We start from the raw sequence: 26,857 nt of genomic DNA, 5'->3' as shown, positions 1-26,857 counted from the left end.
AGAGAAGAAATGTGTTTGAGAAAAGAAGATTACCATTTTCTTTTAGCTGTCAGGACCCCCAAAATATGTATTTATATTGAAGTGACACATCATTATTAAAGACATGTTCTTTTGTCTAGTGGTAAATTTTCTACTGCCTATATCTTTCATACCTATAAAAATAATTTAAAATCAATATCAGGCTTTGGTGCATTTTATATATGTATATGTATTATATAAATATGTATATATGCATATATTCCTTATAACTGATTTTTCAATATTTTGCATAGCTTGTCATTAAAATAATATTTCCCTTCATCAGTCTTACAAATGTATCATGATTCACTGATTTCACACAGCTATCAAAAAGCAACCAATCAGCTTTCTTCTTTTTATAAACCTATGTTCAAGCCATTACTGATTTATACATTAGGCTACATATTTTATTTCCTGAGTATATCTGCATCTGTTATATATTTGTTTTATACTCTAAACCCAAACCTGGTTATACCCATATGGAAAAAGCTCTGACCAAATTTTTAAAGGTCTTTTTCTGGGAAGCTGACATCTGTGAGATGTAAGAGAAGTAGACAAATCCAGCCTGAAACTTCCCTGCCAGTCACAAGAATTCCCCAAGCTCTAAACTGTCCTTTGTCTATCGGCCAGTTCTAATACCTACAGTGAGATGAGTATAACTGAGAACTACAGGTACAATAGCAAGCTATCTGGGGTATGATGAAACTACATTGTTCCATGCTTGCTGTATGAGGGTGTATATTGGTCTAGGTGGCATACAAAGTGGTTAAGATACACACATGATGTCATTAATTTTACCCCCCTCCTCATGAAGCATTTCCATTTTATACTCAGATACTTGCACATTTATGTGATGTTGGTCAGAAAGGAACATTTTAAGTCAGTATATCCCATACTTATTCACTAACAACAAGCTTAACTAGACCAAGTGCTGATACTAAAAGCATTTCATAAAGAAGTATTCTCCTGCTATAAAGAGTATAAAGAGGCCAGTTTTTAGTCAGCCATGCTGTATGATTATCTGGAGCTACTGAAGCTCCTCCCATATCCCCTCTACAGCAAAAGGCAGAATGCACTGGCTTCCCCACCAATGATACTTCCCACCTGGTGTTTTCCAGGCTCTGCTTCCTCCTGGATGAAGAACTATTTAATTTGAAATACTAAAAGGATTCCTTTGACATATTTTTCTAATAATCAAATATTAGAAAATATTTGAGTCTTGGCAGATGTCCATAGCATAATCCAAGAATTTTTTGAATCCAACCAAAAAGAATTTAAAAGTATATCCCATGAATAATCATTATTCATACACAAGAATCCAGTTCCCTATTGTAAAAGGAGGCTAACACCCAAAAACCCAGTCATCCAGTTAAATTATCATTAAAAGGAAACTGCTACCTTGACATTTAGTTAAACCAAGTGGGAAATGCTTTTTTTAATGCCACCTTTCCTTCTACACAATAATTTTGTGTCATTGTTTCTGCTCAGTAGTTTGGTGTGCTTTAAAGAGACCTTGTGTAATTTCTCTTTGAAATAATGGATAGGTGTTTTACCCAAGAGTAGAAAACAGAAACCTCCAAAAGAAAAGTCAGCAAAGGCATAGATTAAAGCAACGCAGACTTAAATGTATGAAATTGAACAAATCCTCTGAATTCTAGACCTGGGTGGACATATATGTGTGTGCTAGACTTCTAAGCTATTCCAAATGTAAATCAATAAATAGTTAATCCATTGACTAAACAGTCCAAAATTACAGTTAAAAAGAATTAAGGAAAAAGTAATCTTAGTGTGTTTCCAGACATTGAAAATTCTCTGCTATAGCTTAGCTACAAATGCTTCCTTATCAAAGGATGAAAGGTTCTTTTTCTACTTCTGGGAAATTTTATTTCCATCATGCCTCTTCCTGAGTCATTTTGGTCTCTTTTCTGTCCTTCAAACAAACACTCCTGCTTTGAGCCTCTGTTTGTGCTCTTGACCTCTGCCTGGGCCACTGCTCTTTCCTTGGCTGGGAGTGTGACTGACACCTCGCTTCATTCAGATCTCTGTTCAATGTTATCTCTACAGCCTTCGAAATTCCTTTAGCACGGCGTTAGAGAAGCCTGCCAAGATATGCTTTCCAAAATAGCATCTTATTTCTTTAAAGTCTTCATCGGGTATAGATCCTTCCTGTAGTGTTTGTTATCTGACATTCCTGTTTATCAATTATCCCTTTTATTCTGCCACAATAGAATGAAACAAGACTTTCCATGTAATGCTTTTCTTATTTTGCTCACAGATTCCCCAGTTAAATAAACAAATCCTAGTGGGAAAACAGCAAGGTTATAACAAGCAGCTGGGTATGTGAATGTTTGTAAAATATCTAGCATGGATTACATACCCTTCTCTTATAATAGCACCAAAAGTTAATAGCAAATATGGAGTGCAATAAATTATTTTAAATGTTTTGATTAATGATATGCATTATTTCACAATTTCTCACATATATGTTAATATTACCTTTGAATCATTCTCCCACTCTTTATTAGCCCTTCTCCACTCCTGTTAACCACCCACTCCCTAAAAGACCTTTCGCCAATTCATGTCCTTTTGTTTTGCCTTACTTGAACAAGGCTATTTGTGTGACCATGGACTAGGGCTTTATATAGGAGCCCAGTGTTTTCACTCGTGTGTACACAAGTCAAGGCAACCCCTATCTCATCTTTACCATCATCACCCTTGTCAAGGGTAGGGCCCCAGAAATCCCTCCCTAACCCATGCCTTACCGTGAACACACTCATTCTTGTGCAGACCAGGGGCAGGCATCAGCAGCTGCTGTGAGTTCACAGTCATGATGGAAATAACACTCCAAAGCCTATGTTGTAGCTCCTGCATTCTTTCATCACCTCTTCTCAATGGTTCCCTGAACCTTGAGGTAGCTGGGATAACTACCTTGTATAGAGCTGAACATTCAACCTTCACTTATTCTCAGCATCTTGAGCATCCTGAGTATCTGCATTTATCACCATGCACTAGAAAGAATCTATTCTGATTGGTGCTGGGAGTGGGACTTACTTATCTGTTGGTATAAACACAAATAGTGAGGCCAGTGAGAGGGCTCAATGGGTAAAAACATTTACTTCTATGCTAATCTCGGGAACCCTGGGGTAGAAGAAAAAAATCTAATTGCATCAAGTTGTCCTCTAATCATAGCGTGCGCTTGCACGCACACACACACATACACACACTCACAAACACACATGCACATGTGCACATGCGCACACATGCAGGCACATGCACAAACAAATAATTATTTAGTATAATAGATTAATGTTAAGAATAAATATTAGAAGATAATTAGACATTATTTCAGAAAGACTGGGCTCCCTCCTAGAGTGTATGATCTCCTCTATCACAGGTCTTTGGCTATGTTTACCATCATAGGTGTAGATAGCATCATGTGGTCTTGAGTTCAATCATAGAGTAGCTGGTTACTCCTTCAACGGTTATACCACTATTGTACACGTGTCCATCTTACACGGCAGGTTGGTACTGTGTTGGGTAAGTTTCAGAGCTGTTGATAAGTAAAACATATTGGTGCTTTTTCTCCCCTGGAAGCTTGCATGGTGCTTTCTAGCCCTGTAAAAGCTAGAGAAAAGATTTCCAGTTCAGATCTACCCTAACTTCTTTGCAACATGTGGTCAAGGGATATGGTGGATTTAACAATAAGGTCCTACCAGCTAGTTCTGGTCAACATCCAAGAAGAATGTCAGAAGCCTGTATCATTTAGGAGGCTCTCTAGAGCATCCCTAACAAACAACTTATTAAAGAAAGTAATATCTCACACTTGGCACTGAGATTTCTGCTTCATGACCCATAGCTGCTACAGAGCCCAAGTTAAGTTAGTTTCACAAAAGTCTTTATAAGGAAACAAATCATTTGAAACTAAGAGAAATATAACACATAATGAAACACTGTTATGCACCTGTTATAACTAATAAAATAAGTCTAACTATACATTCAAATAATACCAAGAGCTAGTATAAACCTGGAGCAATTTGTATTTTGCTTTTCTTTGCCAGTGAAAATTGAAATTGATGAACTTATATAAATGCTGATTACATCCATGTAAATGTATGCTAATATTTAATAGTGTTCATTCTTGCGTGTTCACCCAGAACCTCCTCCCTAACAAAAATGTTAAACCAAACACTTGTGTAAGTATTTACAACAGCTTTATTTGTACCTACCCAAAGATGTAAACAAACCAAGTGTCTTTTTAAATATAACTAGACATTTAAAACAACTCTCTATATACTCAGAAAGAGATTCCACTGGACAGTAAAACAAACTGCTAGGCACACCCAGCAGCACAGTGAACTTTAAATTCATTGTGTCGAGACAGAAGAATTTGTCACAGAAAAGTGTCAATAAGGTACTATTCCACACTATACTATACTATACTATACTATACTATACTATACTATACTATTCTGTACTATACTATACGTTGAGATACACATGACATCTTGCAAAAGGAAAAATTCTAGAGGTGAAAATAAGTTGAAATTTCAAGGGTAGATAGATGTGATTTCAGCATTTGAAACATAGGGACACACTTTGGGACTAGAAGTAGGTATGTCTTCAAAGCACATTCTACCATCTTGGTTTTGATAAAATTATAAAGATTGAGAGACAAGGGGGGTAGGAGGAGACAAACAATTACAGCATAACTGGTTAGGATTCTACAAGGTCCTGACTCTCCCACCACGTAACATTTCTGTCTAGAAGATTCAGGCATCTGTAATAAAATGCCACATGCCTTTTATTATTGCTGTTATTTATTTGTTTGTTTGTTTGTTTGTTTATTACACTACACAGAAGTGATGTTACTCAGAGCCCTGGATGTTGTAAAGTCCATGGTTCAGACTGGGTCTATTTTTTATCACATGCAAACTGATGTGTCTCCACTTCATGGAGGATGAAAGGGATTATGGAGCCTCTTTAAGAAAGATGCTGATCCTCTCAAAAAGGATTGAACCTTCTCAGCCATCACCCTAACAGCAGCACCTCTTAATGAAAACATGCAGGATGATGTCATTATTCATCAAGGAGGATTCAGCCTTTTATTGGATGAGAAGGAAGGGTAGGCAGCTAAAAGTCTAGGAAGGAGAGAGGAGAAGCCAAGATAAAGACGACAGAGAAGGAGGATTTGGATTAGGAAAACTAGATCAATTTTATCTTGTGGGGGGGAGTGATTCATACCTTCATTAATTGGCAGTTAATTTATTGTGTGGATGTATTGCGGAGTTAGAATTTAACGTATAAATCTAATTGCTAACTTACATGTTTCTGGAACCTTGATTTTACCAGGCTACAGGGGACAATGTAAAGGCAGTGTGGCTGAGAGGCAGTTGGAGCGTTCGTATCTGGCTCTGTGGCATCTTGGAGTGAGAACGCTCAGGGCCTGCTGATTTGATGTGTGTGTCAGGTGTGGTAACAACCCACCAGTGTGTGAAAGCAAATGCAGACAGACAGCCGGAGAGCGTGGTTCCCCATTGGAGTTCATGAACCTTGGAGTGAGAATGTGCTGAACCGGTAGCCACCCATCTTTTTAATATTTACCGAAACAGAAACATATCAGGGTTCTGATTCCAACATGTAAGTTTAGAGGGGTGCAAATATTTAAATGATAGAAACACTTAACCCTTACATTCTTTATCACAGCACCATGTGGATTTCTCTTTTATATGAACCATTATTTGCATTTACATATTCCAATGCTCCTTTGCTTCTTGTTTTGCCTCCATAAATCTGAAGGTCAGTTCTATACTATGCACAATACGCTACCAAAGAACAATCCATAACATGCCCATTAAAAGCTTTGCTAATGTTTAGTGTGTGGAAGAAAAAGTAAACTTCGTAGAGCAGGCATTGGGAGTAGAAATAGGCAAGGAGGTGTTCCAGCTGGCTCAGAACTGGCAAACCAACAAAACTGTGAGAATTAGCATAGCTTCTGGGCTAGGAGTCAAATTTCCTTTAGAGTTTCAACTGGATAAAAGAGGGAGTTTGTATATAGACAAAGTCATCAAGATGAGGAGCAGACCCAAGTGCCATAACCACCGACTAGAAATCTGAAAAGAAGCAGGTTCTGGGGAAGGGTCAAAACTGACTCAGGAGAGAGGGCTGTGTCATGTTTCCAGGTGCTAATCAAACCCCATGAGGCCCTGGACTTTGCTGGGAGTGGAAGGAACAGTACTTATAAGAAGTACTTATGAACACAGAGGGAAAGTCAGTCTGGGGGGGGTGGGAGAGGGAGGAAAGGGAGAGGGAGAGAGACCTTCCCAACTTTCCAAATGTCTCTACACAACTCAAACTCATCTATCAACACACCCATCAAGTACGAGGTTTTTTGTTGCCTCTTGCCCCCAGATAAAACTAGCCACTTCATTCTTGGACCATTTGCCTCAGTTTGACATTCCTTCCTTCATGTTCTGGGAAGTATTTTCCAAAGATGTTTCTTATGGGTGTTTTAGTATATTTGGCCACAATGCCTCACCTTGACCAGGCTGCCATTGCAATTTGGATCCTCCTACCTCTATCTCCCTCGGGCTAAGAATACAGTATATGACTGTGCCGGCCTTCTTTTTTTCAGTGACTTGTTTTTTTAATTAATAAATCACACAAACAACAAATACTGCCCCCCATTCCCACACTCCCTCACAGTGTTCTCCCCATATTGGTTAGTTGACACCGTTAGTCATCCTGTGGGGTTGTCATCTCCTTTAAGGCCTTCAGTCCTTTCCCTAAGTCTTCAATAAGGGTCCTTGACCTTCGTCCAGTGTTTGTCTGTGGACATCTGCATCTGTCTCTGTCAGCTGCTGTGTAGAGCCTTTCAGAGAGGGCTGCTATGCTGGGCTCCTATCTGCAAGCAAAACATCAGCAATCGGTAACAGTCAGGAATTGTTGTTTGACCCTGGGATTGACCTCAAAATGAGCTAGTTGGTGGTCTGCTGTTCCTCCAACCTCTACCATCTTTATCCCTTCTCTTCTGTTGACAGGATCAATTTTGATTCAAAAGTTTTGTAGGTGGGTTGGTGTACCCATCCCTCCACTAGGGGTCCTGCATGGCTACTGGAAGGAGTCTCTACACGTTCCACATCCCCACTGTTGGGCATTTTGTTTAAGGTCATCTGCATTGACTCCTGAGAACTGTCCTCATCCTGGGTCTCTGGAACTTCCTAGAGAGTCTTCCCAACAACCTACCCTTGGTAACTGCATTATCTATTCATTCTCCTGGCCCTCTGGGACTCTCTCCTGTCTCTCTCTACGCCTGATCACCCCCATCCCCCCCCGCTATCCTCCCTCCACTCACATTCCTCCTCCTCTCTGCCTTTAATAACTATTTTGTTCCCTTCTAATTGGGATTCAAGTGTCCTCACTTGGACCTCCTTTCTCATTTAAATTCTTATGGAGTGTATCATGGATATTCTGTATTCTTTGGCCAATACCTACTTATTACTGAGTACATACCATGCGTGCCTCTTTGTGTCTAGCTTACCTCACTTGGGATGATATTTTCTAGTTTCATCTATTTGCCTGAGAAATTCATCATGTCCTTGTTTTTAATAGTGGAGTCATATTACATTATGTAAATGAACCACATTTTCTGCATTCATTCTTTGGTGGAGGGACATCAGGGTTGGTTCCAATTTATGATTATTATCAATAAAGCTGCTGTGAACATGTTGGAGCACGTGTCCTTGGTATATCAGGCTTCTTCATCATATTTTCTTCAGTGTCTCACTGAGTTTATTTGTGAGCTTAGTGAACTTAGGTAATTGACTGGGGGCTGGAGACAGTTGAGAAAGAAGATTGAATTAAATTAAAAAAAAAAAAAAAAAAAAAAACCAATGGTGGCATATCACCAACAAAGGGAAAGAGCTTGTCAGATGATGACAAGATCAAGAAACTGCTCAGATGGAACACATATCCTCTAAATTCCACTGCCTTCCTCTGCCAAGAAAAATCATGCATCAATCAGCTACCTATTCAGTTGGGTGATCTTCGGTTTGTAAGCATCTTCCTTCCTATTTAGCCCCTGGAACAGCTTTCTCAAGTGGCATTGTTATCATCAAATGATGCAAGAATGGACCCTCTGAAGTTCATCAAATTGTCCAATTATATTAAGTGCTTGAGATGAGGAGAGAGTGTTTTCAGTCCTTCCTCCAGATCTTAGATCTCAGAAGCTAAAGGTGAGCATCTTCTCCAATCTAAGTTACCAAAGAAGCAGGTATTGCTCAGACACAGGATAACTGATTCTAGTTTGTAGGAGCCAATTCTTCCCTGTCTCCTGCAAAAACTGCTGCATTTTGAAACTGCTGCACCATGAAGCAGAAGGCTTTCTTTCTTTCTTATTTAGGACACTCTCAGAATTTTCAGACAAGCTGCACCATTATTGTTTTAAACTTGGGAAGGAACAGCACACACGGCACACTCATTATTAACCCGGCATCTGCAACAGGCAAGCCTGGAACTAAAAATACCAGATAACTAAATGAACCGTGCAGGACCTGGTGAGAGCCTCTCTTTTCCTACTCAAAAAGATGACTTTCTCAGCAGGAAGCTATATTTATAAAACATCAAAAACACTAAATGTTCCAGCACAAGCTTTTTTTTTTTTCAAGTACTACTTCAAGTCCTTTGTCCAAACCATAAGAAAAAAAAAAAAAGGTTACAATTGTGTAACACACTGGGCTGAGTGGTTTACTGAAGTTAGCATGTTTATTTTCTTCCCTTGTTCCCTTCTCAGTGTTTAAAATAATATTGTCAATATTATGTGTATGTGTGTCTGCCTGACTGTGTGTATGAGTGTGTGTATGTGTGTGTGTGTGTGTGTGTGTGTGTGTGTGTGTGTGTGTGTGTGTGTGTTCCTGTAAAGGTTATAAGAGGATCCCCTGGGAATGTAGTCACAGACAGTTGTGAGCCACTTAATATGGTGCTAGAAAATAAATCCAAGTCTTCTGGAAGTGCAGCAAGTGTGCCTCAAAGCCACCTCTCAGCTCCTTCCCTCCTTCCTCCCCTCTCCTCTTCTGCGTTGTAAAATCCTTGTATTCTTTTTTGTTTGTTTGTTTGTTCATTTGAGACAGGACTTCTATGAATATGCTCAGATGTCCTGGAACTCACTCTGCAGACCAGGCTGGCCTCAAATTCAGAGATCTCCCTGTCTCTGCCTCCCGGTGGCCACTGCTGCATAGTCTTTTCTTTTCTTTTCTTTTTCTTTTTTTTTTCTTTTTTCTTTACTTCCAGCTCCTTCTTGTTGATAGGAAGTGTAAAGTGTGAAAGGGAACATTACATTATGCTTTGTACAAGGATAGTATTTACCTTAACCTGATATAGTGGTTTTACTCAGGGAAACTGGAGCCAGAAGCTAGGAGGAAACAAGGATTAGCTGACAGAGACTCAGGACTGGAACACAACTTTCAACTAGTGTCCCCAAATTAGAACAGATGACCCAAATATGAGATGCATGAGATGACACTATCACACAGATTCTGACTTTTGTCAAGGCCCTGATTCCTGAGAGACTGGCCCTAATGTGTGCCAAACAAACCATGAGCCCCTGTAATCAAGGGCAGAGAAAATAATAAGGTACTTTGGTCAGTTACTTTAATATGGTGAGAACTGGTTGGTTGCATGTACCTCTGTTAGCTTCACATTGTAACCCTCAAGTCTAAAGATTTAATCCAAATGATAAGTGAGAACTTTATCTCAGAATTCCCAAATGAAGTGTCATTTTGTTAATTATTAATGTTAATGTAATTCTAATTGGGATAGGCAAATAGCTCAGTGATTAAAAACAAAACAAAACTTGGCACACAAGAATGAGGACTGAAGTTCAGATCCTCAGCACCTGTGTAAGAGGTAGGGGTAAACAGCAATTCAGCTTCAGAAGACAGAGAGAGACCATCCCCCACAGAAGCTGGCTACTGAGCGTAGCAATGTTGGTGATCTCTAAGTGGCTTAGTCAGGATTTCTATTCCTGCGCAAAACATCAGGACCAAGAAGCAAGTTGGTGAGGAAAGGGTTTATTCAGCTTACACTTCCAGATTGCTGTTCATGACCAGAGGAAGTCAGGACTGGAACTCACACGGGGTAGGAATGTGGAGGTAGGAGTGGATGCAGAAGCCATGGAGGAGTGCTGCTTACTGGCTTGCTCCCTCTTGATTTCTCAGCTTGCTTTCCTATAGAACCCAGGACTACCAGCCCAGGGATGACACCACCCATAATGTGCCCTCCCACTGTTGATCACTAATTGAGAAAATGCCCTACAGCTGGATCTCATGGAAGCATTTCCTTAAGAGAGGCTCCTTTCTTTGTGATAGCTCCAGCATGTGTCAAGGTGACATAAAAAAAACAGGCAGTACACTGGTTTTGATTGAGAAAACCTGCCTGCCTCAATGAAGAGTGGAAAATCAATCAAGAATGAACTGTGGCGTTGAGCTTAGGCCTCCATGTGCATACACAACCATGCACATTGTTTTACACACAGGCATGCCAACACACATGGAAAAATGCACAGGTAAATACAGACACAAAATTGGAAGAAATAAGGAAGGAAGGAAGGAAGGAAGGAAGGAAGGAAGGAAGGAAGGAAGGAAGGAAGGAAAGTAGAAAGGAAGGAAGGGAAGAAATAATTGCTAAGCACAAGGAACAGGTTAGATAGCTTCACATCAGACATCCCCTTCCTCAGCTGTAGAAATTTCTACATGGTAGATGGCAAATGGTAGGCTGATGTGCAGCACTCCCCATACACCACTGCAAAGTGTGGCCACTTTGCAGACCCTGAGAGGGCCAAGTGAACTACAAATCAATTCCTCTCCACTCCTCAGACTGACATAGGAGAAACATCAGCCAAGTGTTGTGTGACAATTTATTGTGACCACAATATTGTATACCTCTTGTCAGTCAGAATGTAGACAAGCAATGTCTGTCTCTGAAATGAGGAAGACCTGATTCGGGTTTGACTGTTTGCTGAGCTGCACTGTAAAGCAGGATCAGCCAGCATGTCCAACTGCTGTCTGTGCTTTATGCTCAGATGTTCCTAGGATGCGGAATTAATGAGGTCAAAGAAAAGCCAGGGACAGGCATGAGGTACTAGTGGACGAAGTGATAGACTTCGAACTATGGTGTCTATGAGAAATTACAATCTCATCTATCACTGAGTGGATTAATTCTATCCACTCATTCACACCAGGAAAGTTTCTCTTTCTTAAAAAAAAAAAAAAAAAAAAAAAGCATTACTCTGGAATCCTAACAAAGAAAATCTGGCCTTAAAGGAAAGAACATAAAATGCATTTTTTAGTTTAAAGAATTAAACAGCAAAGGATGTTTCAGAAACACGAGATAGGACCATTTGGGAAGCATGGAAGGCTGCAATGTTCAGGAAACTGACAAATAGACCCTTGGTGCCCTCGAAACTAAATCCAAGGTCAAGGTCTGAACCATGTGGAACAGGAACCAATTGTAATTTCTTTGAAGACCTTTGCCTATAAGATAGTAGCCTTGTAACAATTTTAAGTGAATTTTAATAACCCAATTCTCAGAATTTTCTAACGCTGTAGACAGCTGTAATTGTGGCTGTAACTATCGATATTAAAAACTGCACAGTGAAAATTATACCTCAGACAGAATATTCCAGAAAGAAAGTTTGCCCTCACATATCTGAAGTTATTTAATTTTACTGACTTTTTTTTTTGGAAAAGTCTTTCAAATGTTTATTATTGCTCATAGTTCCTTTCAAGTCATAACCAAACCATATTCTGGGGAAAATAAGCTACTTATTGGGTGCTTCACACATAGCTGCTCAATGGAACCCTCTCCTTGTCTCCTTGCACCCACCAGAGCTCCTCAGTATAACTCCATTCTGCTCCCACAATTTCAGTGCACACTCCCCTTTTCCACCATGGCTCCTCAATGAACTCCCTTCATGTATCTATCACATAACTTTTTGATGCAGAAGCTGAGAATCATGGCTTACATCCATTGGCCCATTGGTGCTGCTGTTAGGGGCCAGGCTCAGATTCTGAACAAGATTTGCAAACTCTATTCTATTTGGAAATAACTATGAATGGGAGTTTTGTACAAAAGGCTGGATTTAGAGACTTAGAAGTCTTTCTGCTTTAAGTGAAGCTAATAATGTATATTAATTAATATATATGTATTAATTCTATTATCAACTCAAAATCCTTGTAGCATCTACAATAATTTAGATTTTTTTTAAATTTCATTTACTTATCTTAGAGTTCTCATGTTTTGTTCCCTGTGTGTGAAGGGCAGCACATGTGTGTGCTGACACAGGGAGGTCAGAAGATGACTCTGTGTTATCCTCAGGTGCTACCAGCCATTCTTTGAGATAGCCTGGCTTTTATGCATGGGTTCTGAGGAGGAAACTCAGGTCTCTTGATTTTACTGTGATCTATTTTTCAGCATCTGCTTCCTTATGTTTAGCACGTCTACTTTTAAAATGTTAAACACTGAATAGCATATTTACTAATGAAATACATATAATTTTCAAAACAAGAGAATGTTTGGGCGAGAAGATGTTGAACTCGTCTTGAATGGTTTTGAATCTCTTCAACTGCTTGTTCTTTCCCCTTATTTTTTTTTTTTTTTGTTTTGTTTTGTTTTCTTCTTTCTCACAATGCAACGCAATGGCCGACTCTGTGACTCTTTAAGAGACAACAGTTTTCTCGCTCTCTCCTGGATTCTTCTGTATTCAGGCATCTAGGCCACCATAAGTCACACTGTTCCTAGAAATGTAGCCGAATACTCAGAGATAGTGGCCATTAAAGTAGTCATGCTATGTTAGCCTTATTAAGAAGCATCTCCCTGTGAGAGGCATGAGAAGGACCGATGTCTGGCTTAATCTTCAGAAACAGTACCAAGGTCACTGTTCAACCAGCTACGGATGTACAAGTTATCTATTTATGTTTTTCCATAGGAAAGGTGGAGGTTTGTCATCCTTAGGTAACAATAAATATTTAATAGGGAGATATGTGCAACTGAAATCACACATCTGAAGAAAAATTCTATGAAAAGTTTCAGAATTATATGGGTTAACTCTATGTCTTAGTCAGGGCTTCTATTCCTGCACAAACATCATGACCATGAAGCAAGTTGGGGAGAAAAGGGTTTATTCAGCTCACACTTCCACATTGCTGTTCATCACCAAAGGAAGTCAGGACTGGAACCCAAGCAGGTCAGGAAGCAGGAGCTGATGCAGAGGCCATGGAGGGATGTTACTTACTGGCTTGCTTCCCCTGGCTTGCTCAGCCTGCTTTCTTATAGAACCCAGGTCTACCAGCCCATGGATGGCACCACCCACAGTGGTCTGGGCCCTTCCCCTTGATCACTATTTGAGAAAATGCCTTACAGCTGGATCTCATGGAGGCATTTTCTCAACTGAGGCTCATTTCTCTGTGATAACTCCAGCTTGTGTCAAGTTGACACAAAACCAACCAGTACACTCTCAAACAAAAGTAATATATTTCTGGATTTGTAGGATAAAAGAGACAGCATTTTGTTGTAATTGAGTTAGAATTCTATTTTAGAGCCCATTGGATGAATTGGTTAAGTCTATTGCATTGCTTAGAAGAAGTTTGTAATCACAAATTAACAGACATTTTTCCAGAAGAAAACCATGATTAACATTAGGAATCTTAAGTGAGAAACAAATATGGACACTAATTAAATATGCCAAATCGAGTCATCTGGTTACTTATGAAATTGTATCTTGAAAATATTTGGCTATGAAGAAAAAAAAAAAAAAAAACTCTTGTTTCTTCTTTGAAACCCAAGACCAAAATTTGCATTTATAAACCATATCAGGCTTTGTTGATATGGGTATTTAATTTCTTTTTATTTTGGCATACTATTGCAAAATGAGAAAAATGCTTTAACTAGTGGAACCATATTACTCCTAATATTTTTTTAACAGCCTGGTGCCTTAGCTTTCTAGAAAAAAATGTGCCCTGTTTTATACCTATGTCAGTCAATGCAATCAAAGGAAGGAAGAGTAGTCAGTGTGCAGCCAAAACGAATGCATGATGTTTTTAAATAAAGGTCTTCACCGTTGTGAGAGAACATTAACTAGAAATGAACCGTTTGTGCCCATCAATGGTGGGCATTACCCAAAAACAATCATTCGGTTTGGAAGTTTTGCAAGAATCAAGCACACACTGGTGTTAAGGGTGTTATATCTGAAGAACTCTAAGGAGAATTAATAACAGCAGCAAGCCAGGTCCTGGGAGGATGTTTTGTTCATTCTAGCGCTACCGTAATCCAGCAGGTTTCTCCCTCCTCTTTTCCTTTCCAGCTGCTCCGAGGGAACCCGGAATAAAAACACCTACAGGTTTCTCGGTGGAAAGCTGCTTGTTTAGATACAAACCCTGGCCGGGCAACCCTGAAAGGCTTTCTCTGTGTTGCCCCAGGTTCTTCGAAGTAATAGCTTGCTGGAGTCCACGGACTACTGGCTGCAGAACCAGAGGACGCCTTGCCAGATTGGGTTTGTGGAAGACGAGTCTGAAAACTGTGCTTCAGTAAGTGTGTGGAACTCGGGGGTCGGGGGGAAACCGTCTGGAAATGCGGGGAACTGGGGCATGTACCTAAGACAACATGTCATAACCTCTGAGATGCAAGGTTATGAAAGTATACTTTTGAAATTATGTTCTCATGCGGACAGACAACACAGTGACAGACAGGTGGTGCTTCAAATCGATGTGTCATTTAAATAGATGAACTACTGTCATCATTCTTATGAAAAGGGAGAAAAAAACCCTGCAACTCTGAAAAAAAATGACCCAGGAATATATTTAGAAATAGAATTGTACCAGAAGAAAAAAAAATCTAAAAACTCAAGAGCGCTCTTGGATTCTTTCCAATGTGTTTTATAACTCCTATTAAGAAGTGTTTTCTGATCTGAAAAATGAATAAAATTTTTCTGGCATTCTTTATGACTTACAGCTATAACTTGAAACCCCCCTCAGCCTAAGAAATAAAAAAGGCATGAATTCTCATGCACTGAGCTGTGCTGTACTACATGCAAAGCATCTGAAAGGCAAGAATTATTTTCATAGATAAGCTATATAATTCTTAGAGTTTAGACTATGAATGTACAATGTGCGCATTTACTGTGATGCTTCCCCTACGGGCTGTATGCTGCGCTGTGATTGAAATCACCTAGCTCTTATGGGGGCATGAGGACAGAGACTAGGCAGGATTTCCTAAGAGGGTAGAAATGTAATGTATTTCTCCTAACTAAATTCAGAGCATCACCTTTGAGCTAGTCCTGCAGGTAAGCTCTACGCTGGCATATCTGTTACAAAAGAAAAGGGAAAAACAAAGATGGTTGGGAGGGATGACTGTTGGTCTGTACGAAGCAAAGCAGACTTGGCAAGCTAGAAGGAGCATTTCACACAGTGGGATCTCACCTCAGGAGCAGCAGAAGCCACCCCAACACCCTTCATTCCTCTGTCTCGAGAACGAAAGCAGACACAAAGACCCAACTTCTATCAAGTTGCTATTTGCAGATATATTTCTGCTAGGGAAAGGAAAACGAGTTTTCTTTAATGGAGAAATCAACTGCATACCTAGGTAGACCTTGTGCCCAGGAGTAGTTGGCCTACATAAAATAGACCACATTTTTGGTTGAGGGAGTTTGCTTTTTAGTTACTTTTGCTTTACTCATTTTATGTTTATCCCTCCCCCCCCCCCCCCCCGTGGGTGAGAGAAAGACAGAGCTAGCAGGAGCAGGGAGGAAAACATGATGTTGGGTGGTAGGGAGTGAGGCTCTGGGAGGAATTAGGGGAGAAGAAAATGATAAAAATATATTTTATGAAAACTTTAATTTAAAAATGGTTTTAGAAGAATTACTCTCTTTTAGGTTAATAACTTCTGCTTTCATCTCTCAGTATCTGTGGGTGATGTACAGGTGTGAGTGTGGTATGTGTGTGTATGATTTTGTGTTGGGTGTATGGTTTCTGTGTGTTTGTTGTTATATTGTATGGTATGTGAGTGTGGTGTGTGTGGTATGTATTATGGTATATGTGTGTGTGTGTGTGTGTGTGTGTGTGTGTGTGTGTGTAATATATGTACATGGAGTGTGTGATGTGTATCTGTGTGTGTGTTTCTCTCTCTCTCTCTCTCTCTCTCTCTCTCTCTCTCTCTCTGTGTGTGTGTGTGTGTGTGTGTGTGTGTGTGTGTGTGCTACAGATCTATGCGTGCGCAGGTAGAAGCCAGAGGCCAACATCATACTACCCATGCCTTCCACTATTACTTCGACATTTATGTTTTGAGAAAGGGCCTCCTTGAGCCCAGAGCTCATTGATTGGCTAGACTGGCTGGCCAATAATCTCCTGAGAGCCCACCTGTCTCATCCTGCTCTAACCTGCCCTTTCCCTCCAGCGGTGGGGTATAGACATGCATAACCACTCTCACCTTTAGGTTAGTTTCAGGGACCCAAGCCCAGGTTTTTATGATTGCACAGAAGGAACTTTACCTACTCCTGAGCCCCAAGCATTCTGTATTTTTATCTCTTGTCCAGAATTTTAGTTGCTGTTCTAATATTTCTTTTTTCTCTTTTTTTTTTTGAAAAATAAGAATTAAATGACGAATAATTTTATTATAATGTCTTTTTTTGTAAATAAATTCAATTCTGGAGGCAGAAAATCCAGGCATTTGTAAATATCCAATCATACTGCTTTAAATCATATTCTTTAAAGCAAAGGATAACATTAGTAACCATGCTTTAGCCAAATTATTATCCCAGCAACTCCTGATACTATTTTAGTGTGCATGAAGGTTGGATCACAAGAATTAATGATTGAAGAGCAAAGGTATTTTCTACACTCTCTATTTGGGAAGGAATCACAGGTCTACAGTTTGAAACACTAACTTTTATAGCCAGAGCAACTTCCTTTGTACAGACTAACAGTTCCATATACCATCAATTTGGACAGAGAATACACAGCTTCCTTTCTTTGTTCCTTTCTGGTGTTGGAAACTAGAAACACCAGTTAAGGTTTAACTGATTCATCCTGCTGTTGTAGAGCTTTCTCCTCTTTCTAAATGGGGATGGAGGGAACCAAAAAAGTACAAGACACTTCAGATCATTTGTTTCTGAGTCTTCTCAACCACCTCTAATGTTTGAAGCTAATATATAAACATTAAGTATTATTCATGGCTATGAACCAAAGATAAATTATAAGACTGCTATAAACAACTATCCTGTAGTAACTTTCCAAATTCGTTCTTTTAGCTTTTGAGGTTCGAGGGTAGGGAGAAGACTGTGAGAGATCAGTATGGTGATTTAAATAAAACTGGCCCAAGTAGGGCCATAACAAGTGGTACTATTAGGAGGAGTGGCTTTGTTGGAGAAGGTGTGGCTTTGCTGGAAGAGGTGTGGCTTTGATGTAGGAGGTGTGGCTTTGTTGAAAGGAGTATCACTGAGGATTGGCTTTTAGGTCTCAGAAACTCAAAGCCAGACCTAGTGGCTCACAATCTTCCTTTTGTGATGTCTGCCAATCAGGATGTAGAGCTCTCAGTTTCTTCTCTAGCACCATGTCTATCTCTATACCACCATGCTTCCTGCCATGATGCTAATGAACTAAACCTCTGAAACTGTAGGCCAGAAACAATTAAATGTCCTTTTTAAAAGTTGCCACGGTAGTGGCATCTCTTCACAGCAATGGATATACCCTAAGACACTAGGGCTCCATTTTTCTGAGAGACCCTCATAGCTACAGGTCAACTAGGGTAAACTCTAGGTATATTGGGCCAGGAGAAAAACATCCTCACAAGACAACCATGTGAACCAAGCAGTAAGGGCAAATATCACATTATTTTTCAAAGTTGTTTTTTCAGTGTGACAGGGTGGACACATTTATGGTCCCAGCTCCTGGGGGACTGTTTGGGATTACCTGGGCTGTAAAACAAAAACTTTATAAATAAGGGCCATTTCCCCAGAACTCCATGGAAGTTTTATATAAATGCAAGCAATTGCTTTAACCACGGGACTCTGAAAAAGCTGAAACAAGAAAATTATCAGCGACTGGTAGCCAGTCTGAGCTACAGAGTAAGTTATCAAACAGCATGTTGGCAATATTCTGCCTCAGATGCCTCCCTGCAAAGAAGAAGTGTAATTTAAAGGAAGATAAAAAATAGATGATTAAAAAAAATCCCTTCATTAAAATTTAATTTAAAAAAATCAGCATTAAGAATCTACCTCACCCTTAAAGTATTTACAGACAATAACAACAGACCCCGGAGGAACCTGAAGGGATGCTGTTTATTGCTTTGCTGCCTTTCTGTTTTTTGAAAGACCCAACACTAAGTGAACTGCTGTTTTGGCTGTTTTATCCTCACTTCAGTTAGCAGCTAATTTTATATGATTGGTTTAGTGTAGTTTGATTTTTTTTTTTTTTTTTTTTTTTTTTTTTTTTTTTTTTTTGAGGATCACCCTCCAGCTTGGAAACTATTGGGGTATTGCTACCATGTATCGGTACAGGTTTTGTTTCCAAAGAGCAGACCATGAGGTTGAGTTGTTTCTTCAGGGGGCAGCCTCATCTGTCCCACAGCAAATATGAAGCCTATTCCTCTCCTGTTGCCATGGCAAACAACGTGACTGAAGGCAATTAAAGAAGGGAAGCACTCATTTCTGCTTACACATCAAGGGCACAGTCCAACCTTAAGGGAAGTCAGAGCAGGAAGTCAAGGGAGGATGCTGGAAAAAGAAACTATGCAGGAATGCTGTTCGCTAACTAATGCACCTCAGGACCAGCTGTCTAAGAATGCACCTTACCCTAGGCTGGCTCCTTCTACATCAGTCAAGAATCAAAACAATTCTACCATAGACAGACATGTCCACAGATCAGCCCAGGTTAGGCAAGTCCTTAATTGAGGCTCCTCTCAGATAACTCTAGGTTTTGGCAAGTATATAATTTTGTATCTAGATGATTTAGGCTAACCAGAATAGATTCCAAGAACAGTGTGAAGCAGTCAGAAACATGACAGCCATTCTGCTTCCAAACAGGAGAAACAATGATACCAAATGGCCATGACTCAAATGGCCACTTCTGCTGAAACTCTAAGCCAAAATAAATCTTTCTGACTCTTAAAGCTATTTTATCAGGTGCTTAGAGACAGTTAGGAAAAGCTGTCTTATACAGCCCAGTTCAGTCCTTCTGCACAAAAGCATTTCTTTGTCACTGAAGAATTTTCAATAAAACCTAAACACTGCCAACAGAAAAGCAAAAACCATCAAACGCTGTTGAAGGTTGGCAGAAGAGAACAAAACCTCCATGATGAAGTAGAGTTGCTTGCTTTAGGAAGATTTTTACTTGGGTTGGAGGGTTGCTTCAGCAGGCAGCCTCTTGGAGGGAGAGGATGATGAGGGGTTTGTTGTTGTTTAGCCACATTCTTCTTCCTTCCTTCCTTCTGTCTGAACCCCTTCTGTCTAGGGGTTTTAATACTCAAGCCCTTCAACATGTCCAAAATAAAGGACCATCTAGAAAGGCTTGCTTCTCAACGCAGCTCTCAGAATGGGTGAGATGAGACCACTCTTTTTGACTTTGCCTCACTCTATGCATATGCCCCCTTGGGAAATTCAAAATTTCCAGTGGTAGCATTTGACTTTTAGGAAAACAGAATTTCCATTGGACATGACTAGGCTGCCAGGAGCCAATGAGTTAGGAAAACTGCTCTATTATGACATAATTTCAAAGACATATATCACTATAAGCCAGATTTTGAAAGATTATAGAAGCACTTTGGAATAAGAGCTCCCTGTGTAGTTGTATTATTAAAAGTAGGTTGTAAACTATATTGGAAGTACAAAATCAAATATGGAGTGTACATAGGAATTCCATAGTTAGTAATAGTGTGTTCTAATCTAGATTTTCATTAAATATATAGATTTTGCAGCCATGGAGAAGGCAAAATGTTAGGTACTTGATATGAGAGAAATGTTCATTTGTTCTGCTAGTCTAATGATTTTAACATTCACATGTTTCCTAAAATATGCTGTATGCCTTAAAGAATTGATACAAAAGTGATAAATTAAATACGAGTTAATATAAAAGCAAACGAAAGGAAAAAACTTAAAACTATAAAATTCTATGTATATATTAGATAATATTATTGAAAGATAATTAGTCAAAAATAATTACACTGATATTTTGGGGCTTGAGCTCCTGGGCCTCTGAGAGTGTGTATCATTTACAAGTGAGGACAGGGAGCAAAGTAGGGAAGTGTGAGGGAGGGAGGGAGGAGGACTAGGCATTGGAAGGTGGAAAATGGCTGAATATTATTTATTCATTCAAGTAGGGATGACAGGTAGGTATCCTGATATAAATGCTGGGACTCTTGGCAAGATCAGGGCTAGAGATTTAAATGTCATCAAAGGATATTGGAGAGCAGAGATTCGTATACTAAGGGGTGGGTGGGGGAATATAGAGAGAAAGAAGCAGTTTGCAAGGACTCTGAGACACTCAGAATACATGCATGGCTGATGATCTGCAGCCATAGGGCCCCAGACATGGCAAGGAAATGTTACGTTATTCTTCAATCCTGGATCTTAAATGCATAAAAAACGTATTCTACAATTCTCAACATTTTGCCATATAAACGTGGTTGGATGAGTAGATCTTCTAAAGCCTAAGTGTTTACATCATTTATCAACTATTTTTAATTCATTTTGACAGAGCATATTATTAAAATAGCTCAGAATAGCGAAATGTCTCAAATGTTCAACACCTCCTTCCATTACTGCAGTTTTTCTCTAAGGGAAAAGCCTATCAATCAAGAAAAGCCAGCAACAATAAATAATTATTCTCATTAAAATACCTCTAACACCTGAAGGATGTGACTACATAATTTTATATTTTTTTAGACTTGTTTGTTTGTGTCAACCTTTCTTGTTTATTCAATTATTCTTGATATCCTAGGGGGAAAGGTGAGAATGAATAGTTGTTCTTTTTTTAAAAAAATCTTATATACTCAAAGTTAAAAAAAATTAGCAGGTAGGTGATCTGGCTAATGAGCACTCAAAGGTATCTGTTTTGTATTCCCAGAAATATTAATTACCTCCTTTGTGACAATGACACACATTTGCTCTAGAGGTTAAAGAGGGAATGAGATCATTCTAAATATAGAAGCAGAATTTCTGTTCTCCAATAATTAGTTGCTATACTTCCTAATAGAATAGGGGTGGCCCTCTACACATTTGTCCATAGTGTGTTTAAAGCCACAGGTTTTAATTGGACCATCTAGAAGTATTTTTATACTTTCTAGAGCCTTTGCAGTAGCTTGCCTAAGTGAGAGATTTAGTCATTAAAATAGTTTAATGTAACTATTAAATAGAAAGCCTAAGTCAGCCAGCTCATTGGGGCAGGTTTACTGGGCACCCATGAATGCATTCTTACAAAGTCATTGAGCTGCATAATTCTTTGTTCCTAGTGGCTGCCCTGTAGATTGTACCATATTTAGTATCTTCACTGTTCTTTACTCCTTAGCTCCCAGCAATAACACATTTCTAAGCTGCGATAAACAAAACTAATCCCAGACCTTACAGTGTCCCTTGGATGTAGTGATAAAATGGGGGACACCCCAAATTGCAACTAGTTGGGTAGTATTTGTCCACATTTTCTGAAAGCTTTAACCTTCAATCATACATAAGATGGTTCACCCAAATCTGTACTTTAACTCCACATACTGTCATAATCATGGAATGAAGACAAAGTCACTCATCCCCAGTAAACCCAGCCTACCTATCACTGTAATTAAAAGCCATCTGTATGTAGGAAAGGGCCATAAGACTGTCAAGGCCAGTTTAGACTGTATGTCTAAAATCAAGGTTAATTCACTGCTGTCATCTTTCCCACAAATATAGTCTAATATCACTGGGACACTGAAATTTCTAAACACTTCTGGATGGAGATGTGATATGTTTATGCATTACTTACCCTGCCATTTATCAGATGAGATACAGTTATATAATAGTATTTTGAAAGCCATAAGAAAGAAGGTACCTTAATTTTACCATCCAATGAATTCACTACTGTTGGCAACCTGGCTGCTTCTTGTCCCATTTTCCTGTAGGAACTAAAATGAGCAGCCATGATGGTGAATCTTGTCTCCCAGTAGCAATGTGAGACCTCCAACTTGGCAAAAGGAGTCAGAAACATTGTTAATTTTTTTTGTTTCTATATCCCAATGTACTGAATTTCAAGATATTTTCCAGGCCTATTATTTTTGTGTAACATTGTATAACCAAGACATAGGCCAGTTATTGGGTTAGGATCAACTGGTGTGTCTCCAGTTTTGACTTAACATCATTTCATCATGTGCTACTACACGTTCCTACAAGTGGTTTCCAGCTCAATACATACATGCATACATACATGCATACATACATACATACTATGATTACCACCAACTAAGTTATTAAGATTCCCTTTCCTATCACTTCAATTAGCTTATCCAAATTGTTCCTGATCTTTATCTAGACCACTTCCTCTAAGTACCCTCTCCCCTAGAGGAACCAAGAAACAGGAATCACCTAACCTGCACTATAGATGGCTGTGGACATAGATTATCTCAACTTACTTCTTTTATCCTATGGATTTGTATTGCATATACATATGTGCATCATATACATATACATATTTCTGTGGAAGCCATTGTTCTGGTAAGTAAATAGCACCCTTCAGGAAGATTCAACCAAGAAAGAATAATCTAAAAATTAAAAATGTATCCACTAGGTGTATTTACGACCAAGTATATTAATGAAGCCCCTGTGTCTCCCTATCACATTTTCCCTTCCAGGTAAATCTATCCCCATTTACCCTTGATGTGAGTTCATCTAAATACCTGCTATCACTCAAATATTTTTTCCATAGGCTTGTCTACCTTGGTACTGTTTGCTATCATATAAACTGCCACTAACTTGAGTCCAATACATTTGCTACATTCATACAAAAAAAAAAAGTAATTTCAACCTTTTAAGATTACTCAGTCAGGCAAGGAGAAATATTTCACATTCATGTTTCCAGGTTAATTCCCAAAAAAATAATGTAATTTCCTGCACTTCTTTTACTGAAAACTGACTCAGTTGTTTCTGTTTTCTATTATCTTAAAAGACCACAGATGAGGCTGGGTGTGGAGAGACAGCTCAGTGACTAAGAGCACAGCTTTTCCAGAGGTCCTGAGTTCAATTCCTAGCAACCATCTGTATTGAGATCCAATGCCTTCTTCTGGCGTGTCTGAATCATAACATACTTCTATACATAAAATAAATAAATTTTTTAAAAATAGATAAAGAAACACCACAAATGGTCATCATTCCTGATCAATACTAATTTAAAAAAAAAAAAAAAAAAACACTATTCAGTGCTGATTTTGAATTATTGCATATATTTCTCCCCTATCCTTTTAAATATTTTTGTTTCTCCAATTTCTAGGAAAAAAAAATTGCAAAACAAAGCTTGCATTGAGAACTCATTTTCCCGCCAAGATGCCCAGACTATGGAAAGCCAGCATTAGTGTGCTCCTCAGTATATTGGCCAGTCTTCCTCACTATTTTGTTAAAGTTTCTCTGATGTGTGTCGCAAAGTCTGGTGCCATGACACCTTGTCACTGCCTTCCTGACTTCACTCTTGATACTTCACTAATACCCTCACTAAGACTCCTCTCCTGCTTCTACAATCATTACTTTGTAAATTTCAAGCAGAACTTTTGTCCCTCCCCCTCCCCACAACTTGGTATTGACTCACTTTACTGTTTTCTCAAGATCTGTCTGGATGCTTGGCCCATTATCGTTTGATATTTTCTTTGAACCTATTTTATCCACACCTCATGACTTCAGCACTGCCTTGTAATGATGATTACCATCTGTAGACTGCAGCATTATTTCCAAGTGCCCAATGGCTATACCCACATGAACACTCTAAATTTAATACAACTGGAGAGAAATATCCATTCACGCATGCACTGTGACTTGCACTGGCCTTTTTCTGATTACTATCCAAAGTTTTTCCATTTTGGATAGCTTTGTGATCTATTCCTTTTCCCAAGTCATAATCTAAAGTGTCATTAATCTTCTCTTTCTCTGTTTCCCTTCAACATAAATGGCTTATGAAAGGTATTTCAACTATTAAATTCTGTTTATGACCTTTCAACCTAACTGTAATGTGCAAGAATTAAAAGCAAACGGGGGAAGGCATTGAGATACCAGGCCTAGATACCTTTTCCTCTTGAGAGCAGCTAATTCCTAGATTGAATTTTCCTTTGTTACAAATAATGATATCCTCAGTTCCCATCTGCCAGCTATACACCACTTAATTCCTGTAGAGGCTGAGGAATTAGTTCAGCACTTAACTCAGGACCAAAGTTCTGGATTTGCATTGAATTGGTTATTAATTCCAAAGGAATTTATTCAGCATCTTTACCCTAATATCTACCATGCAGAACTTGAGGGTCACAACCAAACACCTTGACACTGACATGTTGGAAAATACACAGTTTTCTTAGAGGTTGGTGGCAACCTGATATACCTCTGCCATCCATCCAAACATGCATTTCTCTCTGTCGTCTCAGGGGCCATACGTGCATTTATCCAGTGGGCATGAGTTGCAAATTATGATACATAAAGTGCTGTCCCAGAATCTAGGAGATATACAAAATACATGAAAACCAGATCTGTGCATCTTAAGAAACTCACGGTTACATTTTAAGTACTTTAACATGGTCCCCAACCCCTTTAGGGGTTGCATATCAGATATTTATTTGTATTGTGATTCATAAAAGTAGCAAAATTACAGTTATGAAGTAGCAATGCAAATAAATTTTATGGCTAGGGTCACCACAAAATGTCTAATAGTTGAGAACAACCTATTTCTGCTGCATATGCACACATGCATTTGGTTCAGTTTTACAAGCTGGCCCTCAGTGTGGGTTCTGTTAACTCAGCAGACTGCTACTGACCCAAAACTCTATGAAAACACATCATGTTAGATGGCCTAAGAGGAAAACTGTATGAAGATATATTTTTGGTTTACCTTGGCAGTGTCAAAGAGAACTCATCAATCAGTGTCACAGGTTCTTAGCTACTCAGCTTTATTTACTCTTTTCCTTCTGGCAGTCAGTTTGTCTGAGAATATGCCCTTTTACTGTCTAGCCCAACCTTCTTATTATTTACATAGAAAAAAATCACATTGATTTAAAACAATTATAAAGAAAACATCGAGTCCTATCCGTATGCCAGGACACCAACATGGGGGTTAGCATCCTGAACGTTCACCTGTGTTCTTAGGTTAAGAAAGCACTTTTCGAAGTTAACCAATGATGAGCAATTAAGAAATTGCTGAATGAGCCACAGGACACATCAGATTTGATAGAAACAAAGGACCCCTGCAGGGCAGGAAAATTCACATCACATCCTTTGTTTGAGAACAACAAAGCAATAAGTGATTTATAACAATGAACAATATTTGTGTACAATGTGTTAAAGATGTGAAGTGAATTGATCTGACAGTTTCCGTCATCCAACAGGATCAGTTTTCATAGACTTTGTAACAGTTTGGTAATTATGGAACCTGTATTCAGGCTGAAAGCTCACTTGAAATCAATGGTGGAAAGATTTCTCTTGGATCCTTTTCACGGTTGCCATGTTGTTCTAATGATATCAGGTCTCACAATGCCACCGAAGCTGACTTAAACATCCTCCTGCCTCTGGCTCTCTAGTCACCATCAACCCTTCTCACTTGTATGTTTTGTAAGCGTAGTGTGTCATTTATGGCAAGACCACTGTTCGGCACATTAGTCTTCAGAGTTTTTCAGTACCACGAAGCAATTGTGATGCACTGCTTACAACAAACGTGGACTTTAGAGGCAGATGGCGGGATGGCTTCCTGGCTGCTCTCTGCCCTGTGAACATCATTTATTAGGGCTTCCAGACTTCCTATTGTTTCCTTCTGCCTTAACAATAAATGAGAGGATTGAGGAAGCGCAGTGCAGCACAGCCACTGGCCTGTCTTTAATGGACAAAAGGTCTATCATGACAGAGGGTTCTGAACTGGTTTCAGGGACCAAGAAGCTTCGTGCGGCTATAGATTTGCCAGTAAACAGGTTGCTGGACTCAGGGCAGAGGCAGGGCTGCTCACACAGGGATATGCCCCTCGCTCAGCTAGGGAAGTGGCTGTTGAGGGATTTCAGAACCATGCTATCATTTCTTTCAAGTGCCTTTCTGGGAATGTTTCTGTTGTTACTGTCTGCTATTACCAAGTATAACCACTCACTAGAGTAATGCCTCCTTGTATGAACTGTTTCGACTAGTACTGAATACTTTCTTTTTTCTATCATATTTTTTATTGGATATTTCCTGTATTTACATTTCAGATGTTATCCCCTTTCCACCAATCCCTTCCCATTGCCTCCATGAATGTGTTACATCTCCCAACCACCCACTTCCCCCTCACAACATTGGTATTCCCCTACACTGGAAAAACAAGCCTTCACCAGGCCAAAGGCCTCTCCTCCCATTGATGCCAGACAATGATATCTTCTGATGCATATGCACCTGGAGCCATGGGTCTCTCCATGTTTGCTCATTGGTTGATGTTTTAGTCCATGGAAGCTGTGGTGGGTTTGGCTATTTAATAATTTGTTCTTCCCATGGGGTTGCAGACCCTCTTAGCTCTATCAGTCCTTTCTCTAGCTCCTTCATTGGGGTCCCCATGTTCAGTCCAATGGTTAGCTGCAAGCATCCTCTGTATCAGTGTGGCTCTGGCAGAGCCCCTGAGGAGGCATC

At 39.3% G+C, this 26,857-nt stretch overlaps 1 protein-coding gene across 4 annotated transcripts in view; it reads left to right on the top strand.

The window, feature by feature from the left end:
• Positions 1-26,857, top strand: part of SPHKAP (SPHK1 interactor, AKAP domain containing) — a gene marked incomplete at both ends in the record, with an annotated part of 159,652 nt that overhangs the window by 51,367 nt on the left and 81,428 nt on the right. For all 4 annotated transcript variants that reach the window (XM_080932940.1, XM_080932938.1, XM_080932939.1 and 1 more), the window contains one exon: positions 14,487-14,594. In XM_080932940.1, coding sequence (XP_080789066.1) covers positions 14,487-14,594 — 108 coding nt within the window. The remainder of the gene's footprint in view (positions 1-14,486; positions 14,595-26,857) is intronic.

Source organism: Micromys minutus (genome assembly GCF_963924665.1).
Source record: "Micromys minutus genome assembly, chromosome: 19".
Classification (NCBI taxonomy): domain Eukaryota; kingdom Metazoa; phylum Chordata; class Mammalia; order Rodentia; family Muridae; genus Micromys; species Micromys minutus.
Note: the sequence above shows the minus strand (reverse complement) of the source record. Positions and strands in the feature narration are given on the sequence as shown.